The sequence below is a fragment of the Pseudochaenichthys georgianus genome, chromosome 13 (genome assembly GCF_902827115.2).
Source record: "Pseudochaenichthys georgianus chromosome 13, fPseGeo1.2, whole genome shotgun sequence".
In the NCBI taxonomy this organism is placed as follows: Eukaryota; Metazoa; Chordata; class Actinopteri; order Perciformes; family Channichthyidae; genus Pseudochaenichthys; species Pseudochaenichthys georgianus.
The window spans coordinates 36,952,296-36,974,712 of NC_047515.1; the positions used below are offsets into that span (position 1 = coordinate 36,952,296).

The 22,417-nt window shown below is 42.2% G+C and overlaps 2 protein-coding genes across 2 annotated transcripts in view; one reads left to right on the forward strand and one right to left on the reverse strand.

Annotated features, from left to right (window-relative positions):
- Positions 1 to 7,927, reverse strand: part of atm (ATM serine/threonine kinase) — a 36,299-nt gene extending 28,372 nt beyond the window's left edge. Inside the window, exons 1-15 of the mRNA XM_034097058.2 lie at positions 7,795 to 7,927; positions 7,434 to 7,542; positions 7,213 to 7,331; positions 6,436 to 6,581; positions 6,132 to 6,296; positions 5,810 to 5,975; positions 5,237 to 5,466; positions 4,734 to 4,903; positions 4,449 to 4,627; positions 3,538 to 3,909; positions 3,012 to 3,209; positions 2,109 to 2,210; positions 1,771 to 2,005; positions 1,559 to 1,690; positions 263 to 388 (exon numbers count right to left, since the gene is read on the reverse strand). Coding sequence (XP_033952949.1) covers positions 263 to 388; positions 1,559 to 1,690; positions 1,771 to 2,005; positions 2,109 to 2,210; positions 3,012 to 3,209; positions 3,538 to 3,909; positions 4,449 to 4,627; positions 4,734 to 4,903; positions 5,237 to 5,466; positions 5,810 to 5,975; positions 6,132 to 6,296; positions 6,436 to 6,581; positions 7,213 to 7,331; positions 7,434 to 7,505 — 2,412 coding nt within the window. The 5' untranslated portion in view covers positions 7,506 to 7,542; positions 7,795 to 7,927. The remainder of the gene's footprint in view (positions 1 to 262; positions 389 to 1,558; positions 1,691 to 1,770; positions 2,006 to 2,108; positions 2,211 to 3,011; positions 3,210 to 3,537; positions 3,910 to 4,448; positions 4,628 to 4,733; positions 4,904 to 5,236; positions 5,467 to 5,809; positions 5,976 to 6,131; positions 6,297 to 6,435; positions 6,582 to 7,212; positions 7,332 to 7,433; positions 7,543 to 7,794) is intronic.
- Positions 7,928 to 8,279: 352 nt separating this feature from the next.
- npat (nuclear protein, ataxia-telangiectasia locus) lies at positions 8,280 to 22,159 on the forward strand. Its single transcript, XM_034097994.2, is given in 24 exon segments — positions 8,280 to 8,445; positions 9,250 to 9,368; positions 9,475 to 9,535; positions 10,800 to 10,872; positions 11,009 to 11,049; positions 11,339 to 11,584; positions 11,762 to 11,807; positions 12,024 to 12,132; positions 12,305 to 12,405; positions 13,260 to 13,341; positions 14,106 to 14,202; positions 14,319 to 14,435; positions 15,149 to 15,340; positions 15,343 to 16,356; positions 17,553 to 17,653; positions 17,861 to 17,948; positions 18,091 to 18,354; positions 18,357 to 18,616; positions 18,619 to 18,724; positions 18,727 to 18,875; positions 18,877 to 19,135; positions 19,138 to 19,328; positions 19,330 to 19,395; positions 21,176 to 22,159. Coding segments are annotated over 24 exon segments (3,900 nt in total). The 5' UTR covers positions 8,280 to 8,408; the 3' UTR covers positions 21,257 to 22,159.
- The last annotated feature ends 258 nt before the right edge of the window (positions 22,160 to 22,417 follow it).

Sequence of the window (22,417 nt, forward strand, 5' to 3'; positions counted from 1 at the left end):
TTGCCTTGCCTTGCCTTGCCTTTACTGCTTGCATTAGTTTTTACCATTTCATCCAAAAAGCCAGCAAAAAAACAACCCATTCCAGCACCAGTTACTGTTGCGCCATGGATGTGTAATTGTGGTGGAAAGGATTGCGATTACAAGTGCGATGGATATTGCGGTCAACAAAAATCTTCCCGACTCACTGACCATGAAAAGCCAGCCAGGTGTGTTACATAGATTTCAGCATAATGCATCCCTTGATGATGGAGGCTTTCGTCACCTTGTTATTTCTGCAGGCTGACTGTGTGCAGAGCTTCATGACGGACCTCAGTGTGCTCATGGTTCCTTCCTCTGCCATCTTCACTTTCACACCGGAAACAAAACCGCTGAAGTCCTGGGCCAGAGCCTAGTGACAAACACACACCGAAAAACTTAATACATGCTTTGACAAATTATTTAAAGAGGCTCTATTCTGCTCATCTCAGGTTCGTATTAGTAACTTGTTCCTCTACTGTGACAAGTTTCCATGCTTTAGTGTTCAAAAGGCTCTTTATTTCTCTCATACTGCCTGTGCTGCAGCACCTCTTTCCACCCTCTGTCTGAAACCAGAGCCCAGTCTGCTCTGATTGGTTAGCCTATCACGTAGGATGTGTAGGAGCGCTAGCCAATAGAAGCGCACATGTTACATCAGTGGTGAACCGTCAGGGCCTTCAAGGTATTCAGAGAATACCCTGGAACACTCGATTTAATTATATAAATAAAATGTAATAAAATGAATAAATGAGAATGGTATCTGTGTTGTTGATCTGTAATATTACAGTGTTACGTTGATTTGTTTGTCGTTCTCGGACCATGCACTACGCATTTCAGTGGTTTTGTGTTAGAAAAGAAAGCAACCAATCAGATCTTGTTCTGGGTCTCTGGGTAGAATATCCTTCAACCAAGGTATTCTACATCCTTGATCGAATGCCCTGGCCGTTGCACTGAATGAGAGCCTACGTTTGGACTGACAGTTTGATCAACCAATCAGATATTGATTTGTAGCCAATGGGCGTGTTCTTTCAGAGTTCCCCTCGGTTCCAGGGTATTCTAGAAGGCCCGCTAGTTAACTGGCTCGAGACAGAGGATCTAGATGAATGTGACGAAGCAATTCATGCCGTTTTATTGTTTTTAACGTTGAAATGGCAAGTGCAACAGGTGAAGATGATGTTGTTGCGGAATTGTTGCGAGTACCCTTTTCAAGACGACAATTCAGTGAAAAGAAGGACATTATAACGGCGGGGACGGGGCACGGCAGGGACGGGTCACGGCGGGGACGGGGCACGGCGGCGGGGGACGGGGGGTTTCTACAGAAGGTCCAGATGTGATGGACACGGTTCGCCACTGTGTTACATAGTGATGTCACTATGTTACGGAAGTAAACAAAGGGGTCTAATGGAGGTGTTTTAGGCAGGGGACAGAACCTTTATAACTACAGGAAACGGAAGACCAGAGAAAGCAAAATAGGGCCCCTTTAAGAAGCTGGGAGGATTAACCACCAAATAAAGGAATCTCCCGGGATGCGTGAGAGCGTTACCTTGGCTTTAGTGAAGAGCGGTGAGCGGCAGGCCTCCTCCTCACTCAGAAACCCAGAGGACACGTACGCTGCTAAAACCCCTGTCAGCAGACTGAAGCAGCGCACCAGACACTCCGGAGGGGTCGCCTGAGACTGTGGGACGAAGAATCAGAATAAATACATGTTTGCCACTTTAAGAGCACACACACATCAACACAAACACTTCCTCTTACATCCGGAGAGAAGCAGTTGAGCAGGTTGTCCGCCACACAAAGCAGGGATTGCTCCAGCTTGTTCCTGAGGCCGGGGACGACGGCAAACTGTCCGTCAGTTTCAGACGTCTTCACTGATCCGTCGAACTCTTGCAGCGGTGAGGGCAGAGTGTTGAAGCTGAACTGCAGGTAAAGCCTCTCGATCTCTTCCAGGTTGTCTTTGCTGTTAGATGAGGTTTGTTCTTGAAAAAAGGCACTTTAAAAAAAATGAAAATGTAATTATTCTTCGCCCAAAATCAACATATGACACTTGGATTGTGTAACAAGGTAGATTTACCATCATGTTAGTAAACACTCACCTCTCTACCCCTTCAGCACCCAGCAGAAACTTCAGCCCAGTTCTGGTGTCCTTCAGGGTCAGGGAGACCAGGATGTTCGCTATCAGATTGTACGGAAAGTCTCTGCAAACAAGATTATAATAAAGTATATTTGTTACAGGCATTAATCTTAAATCAAAGACAAATAGATGTATCTCATGTTTGGAGCTTAGGTCCTGAGCATGCATAAGAATAAACAAGGAATACAATAATCACATAAGAATAAAATAAGGATACTAATAAGAATTCAATTAGAATTAAATAAGAGTAAAGTAAGAAATAAAATAAAATAAAATAGATAAGAATAAAATAGGAATAAAATAATAAAATTAAGAACGAATTAGAAATAGAAAAATACAATTAAATGAATAGCCAAATTAAAAGTGAGTCTTGTGTTGGCTATTAAAAGTATGGTTTAACTAAATTGTTAAAACATGATTCAATTACAATTAAAAGGCCAATTCAAGAAGACCTGATTGAAAGCAAATCTAATAAACAACTGGGCCCCTAACCATTAATGCAGCGTCCACAGGGCAGCGTGCTTTGAAGCTTGCCGGTGGGCGTGTCTGAAACCAGACCAACAACCAATCACATGAATCTCCCGCCCCGGCCACACAAGCACACGGTTTGATTGGCTAGAGCTTGTACTGGCATATGATTTGATTGGCTGACGCTTCCGTTGAAGCTTCAAAAGTTGAACATTGCTCAAAGCGAAGCGACGGAACCACAATGCAGTTGGGCAAAGCGTGACGTCACCCTATTCAATGTGATTGGGCAGAAGCGTTGAAACTTCAACGCACGCCGCCGTGTGGACGGGCCGTAAGAGCTTTAAAAACAAATAAAGATAAATCTGGAATTAACAAGAAAAAGCAACACGGTGCACACCTGCATATGATGGGGTGAGGTCTGGAGCTCTCCTCCATCTCATCGCTCTGATCGCTCATCAGCAGCCAGGCGATGAGGGTCTCCTTCAGGTTCAGTGATCCTTCTGAGACCCCCACACAGTCCCAGCCCGAACTGGGGATGATACTTTTTGGGGGCGAACACTTTAGCAGGGATTGGGCTAGACAGAGAGCAGCAGCGCTGTGGAAACAAAGAGAAAAGGGGTACTAAAAGAAAAATACATATGCAGGAGAAAAAATGATTAACCACTGATTGGTTAGCTTGCTGGCTCTGTTGCGATTGGTCATCCGATAAGAGATGTCCCGCCCCTTAGCCTATATTGTACAATGTGTTAGAGCGAGCAGCCAATAGAGGCGCAACTGTTCGATAATGATGTCACTATGTTGCAGAAGTAAACAAAAGGAGTCCAATGGAGGCCTTTCAGGCAGGGGGGGGGGGGGGGGGGGGAACCTGAAAATACATACAGGGCCACTTTAACAAATGTAAAGCTTTAAGGACGGAGACTCACTGGGACGGTTTACATGCTGATCCAGAGAAGAGCTTCCAGAACTCTCTGTCCATGTTGATCAGCCCCCCGTGGACGATGGAGCTCAGCAGGTCCAAGCTGAGGGCATCTGTCTGGGGAGAGCTGACCCCTCTCAGGGCCAGGAGCCAGACCCGCCCCCAGAGCCGGGACAGCTCCGCCCGGTGGACCTGGGCCCTCTCCGGGTGTCGGGCCTGGCAGCGGGCCACCTCCGTCAGGCAGCGCAGCACGTACGGGCCCCTCTCTCCTCTCCGCTGCTCCGACAGGAACTGAAGCAACACGGACAGCAGCGGGACCAGCTCCTGGGACGGCACCATGGACGGGTACTTGGAGGTGAGCACGGCTGTGATCTGCAGCCTGAGAGGAGAGAAGAGCGTTTCAAAAGCTTTACAGGATCTTGAGTGGGTAGAATAGGAGAAACATCAGGCTGCTTTGGGTTTTTTTACTAAAGAATATCCTCCACAATAAAGGTTTGACCTCTAATAAAAACTCATAACAACCTGCATTGTGTGTACTTATGACTGCACCATTATTGACCTACTTTTGACTTCTAAATTGACATGTATGTAACATATCCATAATTACACATATGTGTGTATGTTGACAATTTAAATGTATACTGCAACTTTTTTTGTACAAATTGTATTCTTAAATTTCTTTATTTGTATTATTATTATTATTATTGTACATTTATGTCTTTCCTATCCTGTGTTTCACCCTTGTTCCCATTGCAGCTAAGACACCTGAATTACTTCCATACAGGAATCAATTAAGGTTTATCTTATCTAATCTTAAAATAAAATGACCATTACCATTTGTATATTAAATGTGTAGTTTTCAAACATACATTCACAATAATAAAAAAAAAAGAATAAATTGTATTGCGATTTTCCTACCATGGTATGACATCAAAGTCACTGTTCTGCGGCTGCAGGTGGTCCCGGAGGACCTCCCAGCCCAGCTCGATGCGGCGCCGCTTGCTGGCGGCTCCTTGGGTGGGACTGCTCATGTGGGAGGCTCTGAGGGAGGCCTGGGTCACCTCCAAGACGTGGGCGTCATTATCCTCACTGAACAGCTGCATACAGGAAACACAAGAAGGAAAGGCAGCATTTTAAATACTAACTATATTATAATTAACATCAAATTAATGATTGTGTTTTCCTGTTTGCTGTCAGTGTTACCTGATGACAGATGTCCGCTGTGAGCTCAATGAGGTTGTCTTTGACGGCTATGTGTCGGGTCCCTGTGACGTACTTCCCCCTGCTGCCTAAATGGCTGATCTCTCTGATTAAAGCCTCGTACAGGTTGAAGAGCAGACTGCGCCACCGGCTCCAGTCCTCAGCATGAGCTCCTGAAATATGAGAGAAGGGACAACTAGTTAATGGTTGGAGTTCCTATCATGCTTCTTGGGGTTTTTCCTTTCCTGCGTGTTATATATAGTTTGTTGTGCATGTAAATGGTCTGCAAAGGCTTAGATCCCATCATGTTTAGTGTCTGGGCTTATTATTAAGCTTCATATAGCTTATCAGTGGGTCCCATTTCAAATGTCTCCATTATGTTTTGTGATTTTACTTATATTTTTAAACTGTTCATAAGAACATAAATCAAAAGGAAATGAAATAAAATGAGTATTACTCAACAAGAAACCAAAATAGTTTTAAAGAAAAAGGAACTATCACCCCACCTGTATCCTGTGTCTTGGCTCCTTGGGGGTGGTGAACACAGATCTGCAGGTTGAAGAACTCCACGATCTCCTCTTTGAGAGCCGCGCTGGGCCTCATGTCCGCCCAAACATACAGGACCGACGGCAGGAGCTCCTCTCCCAGCTGACACACCCTCATCCGACAGTTCATGGCCGCACACCTCAAGAAGATGTTGAGAGCCGAGACCAGGTGCTCCAACACAGTCAACTGCCTGAGCAACAGGATGAGGAAAAAAAAAGATTTTTAAGATAGCACTCAAACAGTGTTTATATATTCTGCTCATTTACAGGTTCATATTTCTATTCTGTGTCTCCACTGGGACACGTCTCCATGCTTCAATGTTCAAAAAGCTCTTTATTTTTCACATACTGCCGTGTTGTCACCCTCTGTCTGAAACCAGAGCCCAGTCTGCTCTGATTGGTGAGCTGGCCGGCTCTGTTGTGATTGGTCAACCGCTTACAGATGTCCCGCCCCTTAGCCTATCACGTATAATATGGGAACAGCCCCGAAATACACAAGAGGGCCATTCTTTAAATGGTAGTATAAATCTTTACCTGGCATTCATCAGTGCTTTGGAGAAGAAGCTGAACAGAGCGTGGTTGAATCCTTCAGTCTGCATGCAGCAGCCCTGCACCAGCGTGTGGATCACTCGGCTCACCAGGACACGGTTGATGGACTTCGATGAAGAGTTGAAAAAATCACAATACAAGTCCAGAAGATCTAAGGATCACACATATAAAGGGCATTTAGTAAACTCATTAGGCCTACCTTGGTATTAATAATACTGTGTACTGGAAAACAACAAATAAGAGTAGTGGGAATGATATGCAAATAATATTTTGTATAAAATGTTTGGAATATGAATTTCCCACTCACTGTGCCACTGTTGAGGAGGGATGTCACACCAGTACTTGCGGACAGAGAGGATGTCCTTTACTAAGAGGCTGCTATAATCTTCTCCATAGGCTGAACAGGTGTATGAGTCGTGCAGGACGTCCATCACATGCTTCAGTATCTCACTGCACTTTAGACAAGGCCCGCCTGCAGACACAGAGACACACGCTGTAACTGCAGTCACAAAAAGGTGTTCAACTGCCATTCTGTTTACTATTCAGATGAATGAGTCAGGTGGAGTAACTTCTGAAATCTATTGCTGGATCTTACAAAACTCCACCCTTACGTTTGTTTGCATAACGAATGAAGTATTTGATCAAGCTGCACACTTCTGCCATCTTCTTCTTCCGGATAGTCAGAGTAGTTGCTGTGACGTTGGATTTGCTTGATTGCATGCTTTCTGTCTCCTTTTGGACATAACGCTGTAGAAATCTGACATGGGGGAAAGACAGAGTATTAATAATAATGCAAAATAAAGCTTTATTTGTACAGCAGTTTTCATACATGGGACGCAGCTCAAAGGGCTTTAAAAATATGACTGATATAATTACAAGGAAGTCAAATTCGCAAGAGTATAATAAATATATATATATATATATATATATATATAATAAATCAATAATCTTAAGGTTCACAAGAGATAACATACTGAGTATAAGTAATACCCAGATAAGACTAAATTAATTAATCCAATAAAAAAAACTATAAATTGCAATAAAAAAACAATAAAATAGAGTTTCAAATATATTATTGTTTAACAAATTTGAATAAATCACAAATTCTACACAGTTACTCTTAAGTGCAGAATGTTTACTTTCCATAGAAATCAATGGGAACACTAAGGTTTCCAGAAGTCCGCTACTTTTGATTTGTAAGGAAACAAAAGTGAAACTCAAGTAAGTGAGATGGAAACCAGTTAAGCCTGTTGTCTTGGCAGGCACGCACAAAAGAAAATAACAGTTTTTTGCAAGTGTGCATAACAATCACACAGAAGCAAGGCATTGCTGGTATTACACTTTATAACTTTACATGAATTTGGTTGCACATGCACCGAAAAAGCTACCTGAAAACAGCATCCCATGTGAGTTGCTTGGAGCCTTTAGCTTTGGATCCTGAGGCACGATCCAGCTCCTGCACAACATCTGGACTTCTCAGCAGCCGTCTGAAGCGCTCAGCTTCTTTCTGCAGGCATTAAGAGACAACTGTCAAAGTGTAGGAATGCTGACAAAGGCAAATACTTCCTATGTTATTGTTTGAATGTAGTTGACATGCAAGTGTGATTACCTTCCTCTCTGTTGCTTTGTCATTCTCCAACCCCCTGCAGCAAACCAGGAGATCATGTAGAGCCAGACTCATTTTGCTTGGATGAGGGCACACCTTTCATCAAAGTACCCTGCCAGAGTAACATGTTATACAGTTAATACATACAATACAATACAATGACTTAGCCCTCTTCTCTTAAGCACTCCTGAGAAAGTATTTACATGAGAAATGGCAGTTTAACTTCCTTTAAGTTAACCTTAACACAGTATATCACCCTCTATTCTGCCTGGCCATGTAGACAAGCTTCTCTATCAACACAACATTGCCAAAGTAGCTTTAAATGTCATTACCAACCAAGCGTCCATTCAAACTGTTTACTGACCTCTTATGGATGCACTGTCTGGAGATACAGAGCAGCCACACATGCATGAGTTGATGTTAGCTGAAATGCTTGGTTAGCCTGCTATTGTTATATTCCTGACAACTTTGCCATCTTGACATGCGTTTACGGACACGCGCACGCAGGCACACGCACTACAGCACGCAGGAAATTCCCGCCCCAGCATCAGCAGTGATGAAGCCACATAACTTCCTGGTCATGGCTGGAGCGACTGAGTCCGGTAACTTTAGTGAAAACGTTCAAATAAACGTACTGTTTGATTAGGTGAAATGTTATCGAAGGTAATTAATAGCATGTGTGAGTCTTGTTCGAGTTATTACACTCATATTAAAGTACATATAAGCATGTAGGGTGTAGTTGAGTTTCATGTTTCAAATTGGACTACAACTCCCAACATTGCATTTGGCGGATTTATTTTGGAAGCTTCCGGGTTATACTTGAGTTCCCCGCCTTTTGAGAAAGCGACAGTCGTCTTCACAATAACACAAGGGACGGTTTATTGATTTGACGCGATTTAACGGATTCATGAGAACTTTTTCCTAAATATGGAGCTACACAGCTAACCGGTGACTGTTTGTATCAACCGACAGGCAGCCATGTTGCTACCGTCCGACGTCGCGAGGCTTGTTTTGGGTGAGTGTGGTGTGGCAGAGATGTAGCTGTTAGCCTACAATGATACTGAGCCAGAGGTGGGAGAAGTACTCGGATCATACTTAAGTAATAGTAGAAGTACGAATACTCTGCTTCAAGTAAAAGACCTGCATGCAAAAAGTAACTAGTATCTAGCATCTAGCACTAGCATGAGAATATACTTATAGTACCACAAGTACTCATTATGCAGAATTGCAGATTGTCCCATTTCAGAATAATATATATGAATATGTTTTGATTATAACTATTGATGCATTAAAGTGTTGTTAAAGCTGGTAAAGGTGCAGCTAGTTTGAATTACTTTGTCTTCTGCAGGGTAGCTTGTGTAAAGTAAGTAATGGTACACAAATAAATGTGGGGGGAGTACAAGTACACGATTTATCTCTGAATTTGAGTGGAGTCAAAGTACAAAGTAGCAATGCAAATATCTCAAAATTGTGCTTCAAAACAGTACTTGAGTATATGTACTTCCTCTCCAATTCAAATGTAAATATTGTTATTTTACTCCACTACGTTTGTGTATTAACGGTTACTTTGCAGATTAATAATAAACAATATACACCATTTAAATAGGACTTTAGTTACACCTGGATTAAATGCAAATGCTAGCCAGCTGTAAATAAAGTAATTAAGTATGTTTAGATGACAGTACTGTTTCCAAAGTATTCCTACACTTGGTACTTCTACTTGTACTCAAGTGTAAGATCTGACTACTTCTTCCACCGCTGCTGTTGACCGTTTGAGTTCTTTTTTTTTACTGGATGTTGGTTAATGTCCTTCCTCCAGGCTACCTCCAAGAAGAGGGACTGTCCTCCACGTTCCAATCTTTCATCCATGAGAGCCCAAACCTGAAGGAGTACGCAGAACACTCCACGGAAGATGGGACTATCCCTGCTTGTGTGTTTGTAAGTCTGTCTCTGATTCGAACCTTTCACAAACTGCCAAATGCTAAATCTCTTTCTCATAAAGGTGCATCTGTGATTCATGGTTTGTTTTTCCTCCACCTCACAGTCTCTCTTTGGGAACGGCCTAACAATTATCCTAAATGAGTATGTCGCTACCAAGACAAAAGGTGAGTTATATTTGTATTAATTTACTCCTGAGGTCTGCCACCATTTACATATGTGTTTCATACAGTTATCTGTTCATTCTACATATCCACATATATTGTGATTTTAAAGGGTGTCTATTATCATCTGGCTGGAAATTAGCCATGTTGTCAGTTGATCTGACAGTTGACTGTCCACAACACTATAAACAAATAAACTAAACATCCATCCATCTTCTCCCGCTTATCCGTGGTCGGGTCGCGGGGGTAGCAGTTCCAGCAGAGAGCCCCAAACTTTCTTTCCCTGACCACATCAACCAGCTCTGACTGGGGGATCCCAAGGTGCTCCCAGAACAGCGTAGAGATATAATCCCTCCACCTGGTCCTAGGTCTACCCCTTGGTCTCTTCCCAGCTGGACCTGCCTGGAACACCTCCCTAGGGAGGCGCTCAGGTGGCATCCTAACTAGGTGCCTAAACCACCTCAACTGGCTCCTTTCGACGCGAAGGAGGAGCGGTTCAACTCCGAGTCCCTCCCTGATGACCGAACTTCTCACCTTATCTCTAAGGGAGACACCAGCCACCCTGCGGAGAAAACCCATCTCGGCCGCTTGTATCCGCGATCTCGTTCTTTCGGTCATGACCCATCCTTCATGACCGTAGGTGAGGGTAGGAATGAAAATGGCCCGTTAGACAGAGAGCTTTGCCTTCTGGCTCAGCTCCCTTTTCGTCACAACGGTGCGGTAAAGCGACTGCAGTACCGCTCCCGTTGCTCCGATTCTCCGGCCCATCTCACGCTCCATTGTTCCCTCACTCGAGAACAAGACCCCGAGATACTTGAACTTCTTCACTTGGGGTAAGGACTCATTCCCTACTTGGAGTGGACAGTCCATCGGTTTCCTGCTGAGAACCATGGCCTCAGATTTGGAGGTGCTGATCCTCATCCCAGCCGCTTCACACTCGGTTGCGATTAACCGAAACTAAACACCTTTTATATATTATGAAAGTATACAGCATTTATTTTAATATCGAGTATAAAAGTCACATCACGTTTATCTTATTCTCTTTTATATGTAAATATTTGTCTTACCTAACTTGTAGCATTATGTCTGGTTTTTTTGGGCTATTATATTTGTTAATTTCCTTTTTATGTCTTAAGTATAGTAGTAAGTTGAATTGTTAGAGGAGCCTGGGAATTACTATTTTCATTGCCAAAACCACACTTTAGCTTTTGTGCATATGACAATACATTTGAATCTAATGTGTCATGCTTGTGTTGTTTTTCAAAAGAGTCTGCTCATGAGGTGCCTGCCATGATGACGTCGTTATGGAAAAAGCTCGATTTTACACTCAACCAGATAAGGTAATGACGTTTAAAATCTTCAAAACACTGCAAATATTTCAGTAAACTGACAACAATGTCAAATCTCAGTGTTTTCTGCTGTGTTGGAACTTCACCACTGATATCGTTTCATTATTATTCCTTACATTTTAAATAGGTCGTTGCAGAATTCACCCTCTATATCAGCAATTCAAAGAAGTAAGTCTCTTATTGGTTTTCGAGTTAATATGTTATTGTTTACTCCACTACAATCTTTGCGTTTGTGTTTCTACATTTGCCTGAAAGATATCTTCCATAATTCAAAGCTAAGCTTGTGCGATTTTCTATCCACTATTAATATATATTATGATTCCTTCCTTCCTTCCTTCCTTCCTTCCTTCCTTCCTCCCCTTTCAAACTATGATTCAAGATGAAATCTCAATTAGGTTGTAAGTTCTCTGTTTGCCAGGGTTTGCTTTATATTAATAAGCCTTTTTTCTTCCTGCAGCACGTTCACGCGTCGGTGTGGCTAACATGGCCAGACAGCGGGTGTTGACCGTGACTTCAGCTGGTAGTAGTGTCCTCTGCTCATCAGTGTCTGAAGCCAGATCCATCATCAGCCCCTCAAACATCTCCCACAGCATGCTGGGCCACTCCACCCCCGTGAGCTACAGCACCACACACACTCGACCAGCTGCCGGCGGGGGCACACACCAGCAGATCCAAGATGTCAGCCGCTTACTGAATACCCCCAGTGAGTATCACAACACATGCAGTACTCCATGAATGTTTTGTTTGTTTTACAAGGAAGATAGAAGGTTGCGTTGTTTTGTTTCACACATCTTATGAATATCCTCTTTATCAATCAATTGACAACAAGCATTCCCTTCACAAAAACGGTGCCTTGATGTGCGACATGTGTCTATTACAGGGGATTCCCTAACCCAAGGCCCCATGTCTCCTGGACGACGGAAATGGTAACGATAACAATTATTGCTGTATTGAAGCCATCCCATTATGAAGAGAGCGTAGAAGAGGCACTGTGTTGTCCCACTGACCCGACTTGACAATGCTGCTCTCTTTTTGCAAACGTACAAAAGAAGATGTTAACAGTAGCCCTTTTTATAAGAGTGCATAGTTGTCGCTATGTGCATGTTGAAAGACACTTCTATATTGTTTTCTGTCGCCTTCAGGGACACCCCCAGGAAGAGAGGGGGGGCTCAGAGTGGCTCCAGTGCCCTGGCTGTCAGTACTCCAAACGCCGAACCCCAAACTGAAGAGGCTGCAGATGAAAACTTTCCTGTAAGTAGATCTTTATGTAGGTGTGGAGATGTCCTACTGACAAAGAGAATTCTCACTCATGCAATAATATAATCCATCTTGTGCAGAGTTCATGCTCAATTACTTACATTGAGTTTTTAGGAAATATATGTGAAGAATTTAGTGAGTATTTCTAACATCATCTCTCTGTAAGCCTTCACAGCAAATCGTGATACAAAATGCCCGGGACAAGATATTGGGGGACAGGTCGTTGCAAGAGAAGCTCGCTGAAAACATCAACAAAATCCTCGGAAAGTAAGTGTTGAGTTTCCAGCCTCACTGCCTCACTGTGCTTGTATTCTTTTCTTGTAACGGACCATTTATGATTCTGTCATTATCACTCAGGACATGACTGACAAAGACATGGCTGTTGCAAGTCTGTGGTCTAATATTCAATATTGAGTGAAGTAGGGCTGTTCGATTATGGCAAAAATCATAATCTCGATTATTTGGGTCAATAATTGATATCACGATTATTAAAAACGATTATCCATTCACTTTGAAAACATCCATTTATTGAAAAAGTTAACAGTTGATTACCCTGAACTTTAACTGAAAAACCAATAAAAAAAACCTGTTTTCATAATTGTTGCAAACCAAAATCGTAATTGCGATTAAAATACGATTTAATTGAGCAGCCCTAGAGTGAAGACACTTAATATTGAATCTACATTAACACCCTTTAATATTTTATTTGGGCTTTTAGGTGAAGACCGCACACAGTTAATAAATACAACTATTCTTCTGGCTAAAATACATATTTTTAAAACTCAATCAAGGAGTAATCTTAATTTAAAGTGTTTGAAGAGTAGATTAAAACTACAATTTATTTTGGAAAAGATTATTGCCACAAAAAATCAAAGGGTGGCTCAACACGCCATGACATGGGAAATAATGAGCTCTCACGAAGAGTTGTGGTTTTTGGTTGTCAACCTATTTTTGTTTGTGAAATGTTGAAGTGATCCTACTGACTGTACCTTTATTTCTTCTGTTTGTTTTTTTTTGTCTGAGATGAGAATCTCCTATATGTGAGTGTTATGTCCATGTTTGTGTCTTTAGCCTGTAAAAAGACATGGCTGTACTAATTTCTCCTCTGTTTCATCTCTCAGCGAGCCACCACCCCAAACTTCTAAGGCCCCATCGAGTACAGTGGAGGTAGACCAGTCTATAGATGAAATCCTGGGATTGCAGGTGCTGAAAACTATATATATATATATATATATACTCATATCATAACGGTCAAATGTATGTATATATAAAACTATTCAAATTATGTTCAAAGCCCCAAATCAACAATTACCTCATAATACCCAGGGACTTTTCACACGGAGAGAAAACATACACATGTTGAGAGGAAACTGCATTTTCAAAAAACCACTCGTATGAACAAATGCCAAACTTCATTGCATCTCATCAAAAGGTGTTAGTCTGTGGAATAACTGTAATGATGCACTGAAATATTGTACAAGTCTATCTAAACTGAAAGTATTATTTAGGAGCCAAATCATTAATGGTTATGAGCAAGACCTGTAAAATCCCATTTGTTATTTCTTGTAATTGTAAAAGTTATTTCTTTCTGATTGTTTTGTAAAAAAACAAACAAATTAACAAGACAAACATGTCGCTGATGACGATGGCCTAATATTTTATTTATAAGGGACATTTATGTTAGAGGGGGTAGGACCAGAAACGTTTTTTTTAAGCTTCTTCTTGCCCCTGTTGAACATGACTATTTGAGAATTATTTTTGTTGGTGTACTTTGTTATAATTATTATTATGAGAAAAAAAAAAAGGGTATATATTATTATTGTTGTATGTTTTGTTTCTGACATGTTCATGTTGACTTAAAACTTTTTTTTTTATTCTTTTTTTTTTTTTTTAAATCAACCCATTAGCCTGTGCTTATTGTCCTGTGTGTTGTTTCATTATTTCCTGACACATGTGTTCACGTACAGGGGGAGATCCACATGAGTGACGATGCCATCCATGACATTTTGGAGCAAACGGAGTCCGACCCAGCCTTCCACGCCCTCTTTGAGCTCTTCGATTACAGTAACTATGGCCTACATGGCATTTACTCCCTTTTTAATTGGTGAAATGTGCCCAATATCACAAATTCATTGCAAAACCAACTTTTTTTAATAACGTTTTTTTTTTTTTTTTTGCAGATAAAACCAGATTCGCTGCTGGTGATCAAGGGGACGGAGATATTAGCAGTAATCCAGGAGAGAGCAATGCTGCTGGACCTTCCTCTACTGTCGGACTGCTGCCAAGTGATGATCCAGGTATTTTCAGAATCTCTGAAGAAGGACACAGAGATGTCATCTTTCATTTCTGTCGGCCTCAGGTCAAGGCAGGTTTCTTGATTCAACAGTTTAGAAGGGATCTTCGTGTTCATTAAAATCTCGCTGTAACTGTTAGATTTATGATTTTGGTGCAAATTCAGAAGGAAGGAAGCTTCTCAAGAATTGTCAGTATCAAAGGAGACTACTCTTTACACCGGGGGCCAAATCCATCCCGCGGCTTCATTTTATGTGGCCCGCAAGAGCTTGCAAAGAATATAATACGTATTATACAGTTACATGCAACTTTACAGAAGCACGTTGCCATTAAACTACATGTCCCACAATGCATCTCGTTTTGGGACATGAGCACTGAAGAGACTTGCGATTATTTGCCCCAGACGTAGTTAATTATGAAGTTATTACCCTATCCGATAATAATCCAATGCAGAGGCAATATTGTAATACATTATTTTATATATTTATATAGTCTTAAAGTTACAACCAACCCTTTGAGTGCAACCATAATGCTAATGTGGCCCGCGATGAAATTGAGTTTGACACCCCTGCTTTACACAGAGAATATGGTTTTGTGTCAAATGCTAATTAATAATGTTGATTTTTTAAGAATGGCTATACCCATAATGAAGACAGAGTTGCATAAAAACCCAGACGGGGACAAATTAAACATCAAATATTTTTGTTTTATTTTTCAGACACTGCCCTAAGAGATGCTAATGCTTCAGATTCAGCGACCGTGAAGACGAGAATTGGACCGGAGCGTAAGACCAGGAAGTCTTCCGCCCCCACCTTGTTAAAGAAGGTCCTTGGGCCCAGCGGTAGAACATCCAGGATTGAAAACAGCTCAGCCAGACTGTTGGTGAGCCTCGGGGGCCATGCAGGGCACTCGAACAGAAACAAAACCCCCCACCTTTCCAGAACACTGTCTTTGGAACGCCAATGGATATCGATGAAGCGTTGCATACACCTCCCCCTCCGTCAGACATTATGGACACTGCAATTGCAACTGTATCAACCATTCTTCCTTCTGCTGCTTTTGCGTTAGCCCTGCCGGAAGCAACTGCTAACAGAAACCAGGAGCACAAACAAGCTGAAGGATCTATAGCGCAACCTGCTATAGCTCCCTCTGGATTTTTGTTTCCTTTACAAGTGGAACTGAACAACACTCCAACGTCAAATGCTGACCTACCTCATACGTCACTCTCAAGCGGTGTTAAAGGCGACTCTTGTACACCTTCTTCCAGCGGTATCACAGTAACAACTTCCTTACTTTCGTTAGCGTCCACTGCTGCAACATCCACATCTCATTCTACCTCTGCAGCACTTACAGCTGCACTCCCATCCCTCCTACCTGTCATACCCACCTCCTCCTGTACTCCAACCACCCCAAGCAAGGCTGCAGCAGATACCAGTAACATAGTGTCTCTGGAGATCATCATCAGCGATAACCAGGATGAGGATTCTTCAAAGGGAACGGCCACCAATCATGCACTTCCTAGCATTTCTGTGAACAAGATACCCACCATCTATCTCTCCTCCCCAGTGAAGTCCTTGAGGTGTCCTGGCACACCGAGGGCCGCGTTGGATGAGGCTGCTCTGGCGGTTTGTGGCTTACAAAACTCAGAGGCTCATGGAAGTCCTCTGGGCTGTAAGGCTGTCGTTGTATCTCCATTAAGAGGGACGTCACTGGCTCAGCCAAATTATATATTTCAACTCCCGCTGGATGCAGCTAACCCCGAGCTGCAAGGAGCCGCCACCAGCTACTTCATTTTGACTGAAGCCCCAATGGCAGATTCTCCAAACAGACCGGTGCTGCTGCCTGCTGGGGCCTCGGTGGGACAGCCTTTGCCCAATAACCCGTTTGGGGTGACCATACCAACGCGATCTCGTGGCTTCTCAACAGGTAAGAGACCACGGTGGTTCATTTCAATAGACATTATTCTCACAATCTGTTATCCAGGGTGTCCGCGGGGTCTTAAAAAGTATTAAAAGTTGATAAATCAATTTAGCGAAAACGGCATTTCCCAAGGCATTACATTTTGTAGCTTGTTTTCAATAAGTATATCAATGCTCCAAAGAGGTTGTGTTCTACAGTCTGCCTGAATGTAATCATGGCGTAGGTGTGTAGTGTGATTCTGTGTAGTTTATTTATGGCATCCCGTTGGATTGGACGTCATCTGAACAGGACATCGCATGCTCACTGCTTGATAGCGCGAAGGTCCGTTTACGCCGGTTGTTAAATAACATGGTTATGGGGAAATGCAAGTCTGCGTCCAAATGGTTGGAAGATAAGGAGGAAGGACAATCAATACTGTATATAGTGAATGTGAGGTAAAGTGTGTCGCCAAGGTTACCGGTTAGAACTCCAAGTGGCGATGAGGGTCTTAACATGTGTGGAAAGGGTCTTAAAAAGGTCTTAAAGGGATTACATTTGACTTCAGGAGTCCTGCAGACACCCTGCTGTCTCACTATCAGAATTTTGATTTAGAGACATTACGCTTTATTCATTGGGGTTTCAATGAACTTTGTTGCTTCAAGGGGTCTACTGGCAGTGCTTTTGCCAAGTTGTCCTGTTGTAAAAATGAATAATAAATTGTATTTGATGGGTACTTACTTGCTGATTCATGACTCACTAAACAAAGACGTTTGGTAAATGTCTGAGTAACATCATTGTGACTCGGCTCAGTGTCATGGAGAAATGCTGGTTGTTAAATAACATGGTTATGGGGAAATGCAAGTCTGCGTCCAAATGGTTGGAAGATAAGGAGGAAGGACAATCAATACTGTATATAGTCAATGTGAGGTAAAGTGTGTCGCCAAGGTAACCGGTTAGAACTCCAAGTGGCGATGAGGTCTTAAAATGTATGGAAAGGGTCTTAAAAAAGGGATACATCTGACTTCAGGATTCCTGCAGATACCTTATTGATTACTTTTGTTACAGCTTTTGAAATTAAGTTTGTACGTTTATTTGTGGGGTTTTTTTTCTCACTTCCTTGGGTTGTGAGCTGTAGGGAGTTTTGGTTAAGGAAGTGTTACTTTTGTTATTTCTAATGGTAGGAGTGCTGCTTAACCCTGTTTCTAATCTGTTCTTTCGTGCAGTGCCAACACTCATCCTGCCATCACCGGCTAAAGCCATGATACTTCCTGTTTCAGTCATGGGGCCAAATTCTCTGGGGACGGTCCAGGTGGTTTCAAATCAGGTAAAATCATTTGATCTGCCATTAATACATTAGTAGTCATAGGGTATTTCCTTAACGGCTAACTTCACAAAAACAATATGTTTGTTTTCTTTCAATCCAGGATGTTTTAATCGTGTAGTGTGTAGTTTAATGAACAGCTGCATTAAGGGTTGTATACTTTAAGCAATATGCAGAACAATAAACGTTTTAACATTGTTTTATTCACAGCTTGTTGCCATTCAGAACCCAGTACCAGTACAGCAGTCAGAAAAGCCCAGTTCTCCCACAGTGGCACTCAAACAGTCTATACCTGCAGGTGAGTTATAAAATAATATTGAGAATCGCTAGCTAGTGGCAATATTATGGTGAAAAGATCCTTCATTTACGTTACCAAATGATGTCCTCAGTGTTTTAATGTCACTGCCTTACTTCTCTGACCTTTTTTCTCTGAATTCCAGGCACTGGAAACCTGGTTGGTACGTCGGTTCCACTTGGTTTGGCTTTAAGCACAGTCCAGCAGGAGGCTGAGAAGGCTTCTACACACAGGAGGATTTTATGTTTTGACTCTTCTGCAGAAGCTCAACAACAAACTGCCAAAACAACAAGGTCCAGCAAATTTCCACCTAAAAACAAAACTCCATCAGGGTCTGTGAAGCAGCGTGAGAAAGATAACACGCAGTCAGTGACTCGAACAAAACCTTCCATCTTAAGTGGGAACAAGCCAAGAGGAGGATAGAGACGGTCAGATGCTCAGCAGATCCCCAGACCGATGAGGCCTTCATGAAGGAGGGCGGAGAAAGCCCCACAACCGCCACAACAGAAGACCCTCCCAAAAAGATCTCCCGCAAGCAAGATCACAGCGTCCAAAACCAAGAGACGCAGGAGTGCCAGTACCAGCGTGGTCGAGGCCTCTCAGACTGAGAAAGCTCAGAATCAGCAAGGAGTTCAAAGAACAGGAAGCACAGTCATGATAAGGAGGGTGATTGGAAGCAAAAGCTAAGGAATCTCGTACTTCTAGGTCATCGTCAAGAACTAGAAAAGAGAAGGAGGACAGCAGCAGGAAAGAGCCAACGGAAAAGGCTTCTGCAAAGCACGGGAGGGGCGTTCAGAGAAGAAGACTCCCTCCCAGGAAATTCCAAATGTCACCGCTAACAAGAGAATGAAATGAAGGGAAGCGTGAAAGAGCAGGCCATCATCCTCAACGTTAAGGGACCCTCCAGCCGCCCCCCAGCCGGCATCTTCAGCCTCAACCCAAGGCTTCGAAGGCCCCCTCAAAGACCAGCTCTCTGGCCAAACAGGCGGCTGAGATGCTGCAGGACATCCAGGGGCTCAACTCTCCCTCCACCCCTGGTAAAAGGCCCGGAGCAGCCAGTACAGAACTCCCCCGGACCCCAGGCCATACCCAGGAGGAGTCAGCTGATCGTCCCTGGACTCCCTCCCGACTGAGGAAAGGTAGAGACGGAGAGGGCACTCCCAAGCATCTTCTGCCTCCAACACCCCCTGATGTCCCACCTGCAGCCCGGCCAGTGAGGCTGGCAGCGAGAACAGCATCAACATGGCCGCCCACACACTCATGATCCTCTCACGTGCCGCCATCGCCAGGACCGGCACTCCACTGAAGGACAGTCTGCGTCAGGAGGAAGTGGGAGAACATTCACCCGCCAGCTCAAAGATCTCTAAAAAACGAAAACTGTCTTTCTCCCACATCCAGCCCGCAGGCGAAGAAAGAGACGAAACAGTCTCCAAGCAAAACGACTGAGCGGGTGAGTACAACACCAGGATCGGCCATGTTTTAAAATGTTTTTATGGTGTTTGAAACGTTCCCTGTTGTCTGTTCTAGACACGTTTCTGCTTCCTCAGTGTTCTGTTTTTCCGATATAGTTAGATATAGAACTGTAAATCACGAACATTTTCATTATTTTTCGATGAATGGGTTGGTCTTATAATTGTCAGGAAACAGTGGAACGTTTTTTACTTTTGTAAAGCTCAAAGGGGATGTTGCCTATTTACTCTTACTTTAAAGGTATTCCCTCAAATGAGACAAAGGCAAGCTGCATGTCCTGTCATTTAAACGGCTGCAATAAAGGATTTTTTTATATTTTGGATCGAAAATAACAATTCAATTCTTTGCAAACAAGAAATCATCAAAATCGACTCGTTTTTCACGCTCTTCACTTTCTATCAATCCACCAATACACTGTTTCTTCCAACTACTCATGTTGGATAAAGCACCTCATACAACCCCTCTTCAATCTATCTCTTAAAAGGGCCCTGTTGGGGTTTTTGGGGTTTTCTCTTTTCCTATAGTGATCCCTCCAGAGGTCGTTTCTGAAAGTTGAGCTTGGTCTTTATTATGGATGCTCTGATCGATATCGGCCGATATTCACTCTCTGCCGATCGATCGGCGCTCTCTATTAAAGGCCGATCGTGAGAGCCGATCACATGACATTTAAAATAACATGACACTTTTCTTTCTCGTGCGCGGCAAAACAGGCTCGCCAAAATGGCTTCACCAGTCTGGCAGTATTTTAACGTGTCCGAAAATGACAGTAAAAGCCCCATTAACTGAGTTTTAAACATCACTTTAAATGGAAGATCCCCATAGGCCCCGCCCCACTCGATCGGATAGGCGATCGGTATCGCCGATACTGATTCCGGCCCCAAAATTGGCGATCGGAGCATCCCTAGTCTTTAAACTTAAACCTGAACCAGTCTGAGTGTCCTCAAATGACATAGGATACAGTGCACTGGAAGCTCTGTAGGTGTGAGCGTGTGTCTACATGTGTTAGTCCTGTTATAGACTTGCCCGGGTGACCCTGAACAGGATACCAAGTTTACAGAGTGGTGGATGGACTTAGGCAGAGTAACAATGTCCTGCCATTCAAGAAAAACTAAGAATATCCCTGTTGTCTGTCTAATTTCATTCCTCCAAAGCTTCACCCGAAACTATTTGGTTTTGGTACTTTTCTTTTATATTCTAATGATTGGTGTACCTCATTGATGCAAGAATGGGAACTTTAATAATATAATAATAATAAAGCTTTATTTGTATGGCACTTTTCATAAAGAGGAAAATAAGAAATATATCCATATCTCTGTGTAAAGCAGGGGTGTCAAACTCAATTTCATCGCGGGCCACATTAGCATTATGGTTGCACTCAAAGGGTCGGTTGTAACTTTAAGACTATATAAATATATAATATATATAAAATAATGTATTATATTACAATATTGCCTCTGCATTGGATTATTATCGGATAGGGTAATAACTTCGTAATTAACTACGTCTGAAAGCAGAAGTCTGGGGCAAATAATAGCAAGTCTCTTCAGTGCTCATGTCCCCAAAACGAGATTGCATTGTGGGACATGTAGTTTATTGGCAACGTGCTTCTGTAAAGCGGCATTTAACTGTATAATTAACTTTGTATATATTTTGAAAGCTCTTGCGGGCCACATAAAATGAACACACCTGTTTGACACCCCTGTCCTAGAGGTGGTTTGGGTTTTTTCCATGTGATTCTGACTTTGTTTTTTAATCTGCAGGAAAAGAAGAAACTTGTAGATTGTTTCCCCCTTGACCTGGATGTGGACAAGTTCCTGTCTTCACTTCACTATGACGAATGATAGAGGACTTCCCCATCACGACCTGCTTGAGTTACTCTCCTGGAATAGACGAGCCATCTGCTAAACCCGTGCCTATAGTTCATTAGTAACCTTGCCCGTGACCTTTATAAGCTGTAATGTCTCCTTCAGCCAATGGGGGACTTTGACTCTGGGTTGCTAGTTTCCGGTGCGGATGATCTGCATTCAATCCTGTTAGATGGAAAGGAGTGCAACCATGTTACTTTGCTGTGTGTTTTTCATATCATCACGTCCACTTCTGTTTAAGTTATCATTGTTTTGTGCTAACACACACATTTGTTTTGGGACATAAAGGTGATGTTGATATGAGGGTGAACCAAAGCATTTAGTTGGTCAATATTTGACTCTTCTTTTGATAAATCCTGCTAACACTGACTGATTTGTTGGTATAAATATATTTTTGGATATGTCTCTAGTTATTATAATAACACAGATTAAGAGCTTTCATTTTTGTTTTTTGTGTTCAGAAAAGTCAATTTAACTTAACAAAAAGCAACGTGAAGATTAGGTGTATGGCATACATGTGTGTAAATACATTATATATATATATATATATATATATATATATATATATGTGTTGTAGAGTCTGACTCCCAAAATGCATACTCAGCCTTCATTCAATGTCGTAATAAAACAAGAAACAGTCCTGTGGGTTTTTCTTCAGTTTACACAGATTTTCTTTCATCCAGGAAAGTGTACGGTTTATATGTTGTGTGCGTGTGACTCGATCAATTGAATGTGTTGCTCATTGTGAATGAGAATGACCTACATACATCCTTTAGAAATGTAATCCTATCAATTTAATTGTTTATATATTCCATATATTTAACATTTGTTTCATTATATATGAAGTTTAAAACCCTTGCTTAGAGAAAACCATTAACTGAAAAACCCTGACAACCGACTTGAATAATACATCAATAAATTGAAATGATTCACGTTTGAAATAAACCTTCTGAAAAAATTCAATTTGTGTTAATTTAAATAAATATTTACTTTCTTTCTAATACTTTTTCTCTTAAGTTATAAGGAATTGATTTGTGGCTAATGGCATCATCCGTTTTGAGATATTGCTTCATGTCTCAAGGTGAATTAACACACGAGTGTTGCAATCCTCTCACTTTGTTGGCAAATCTGGCAACC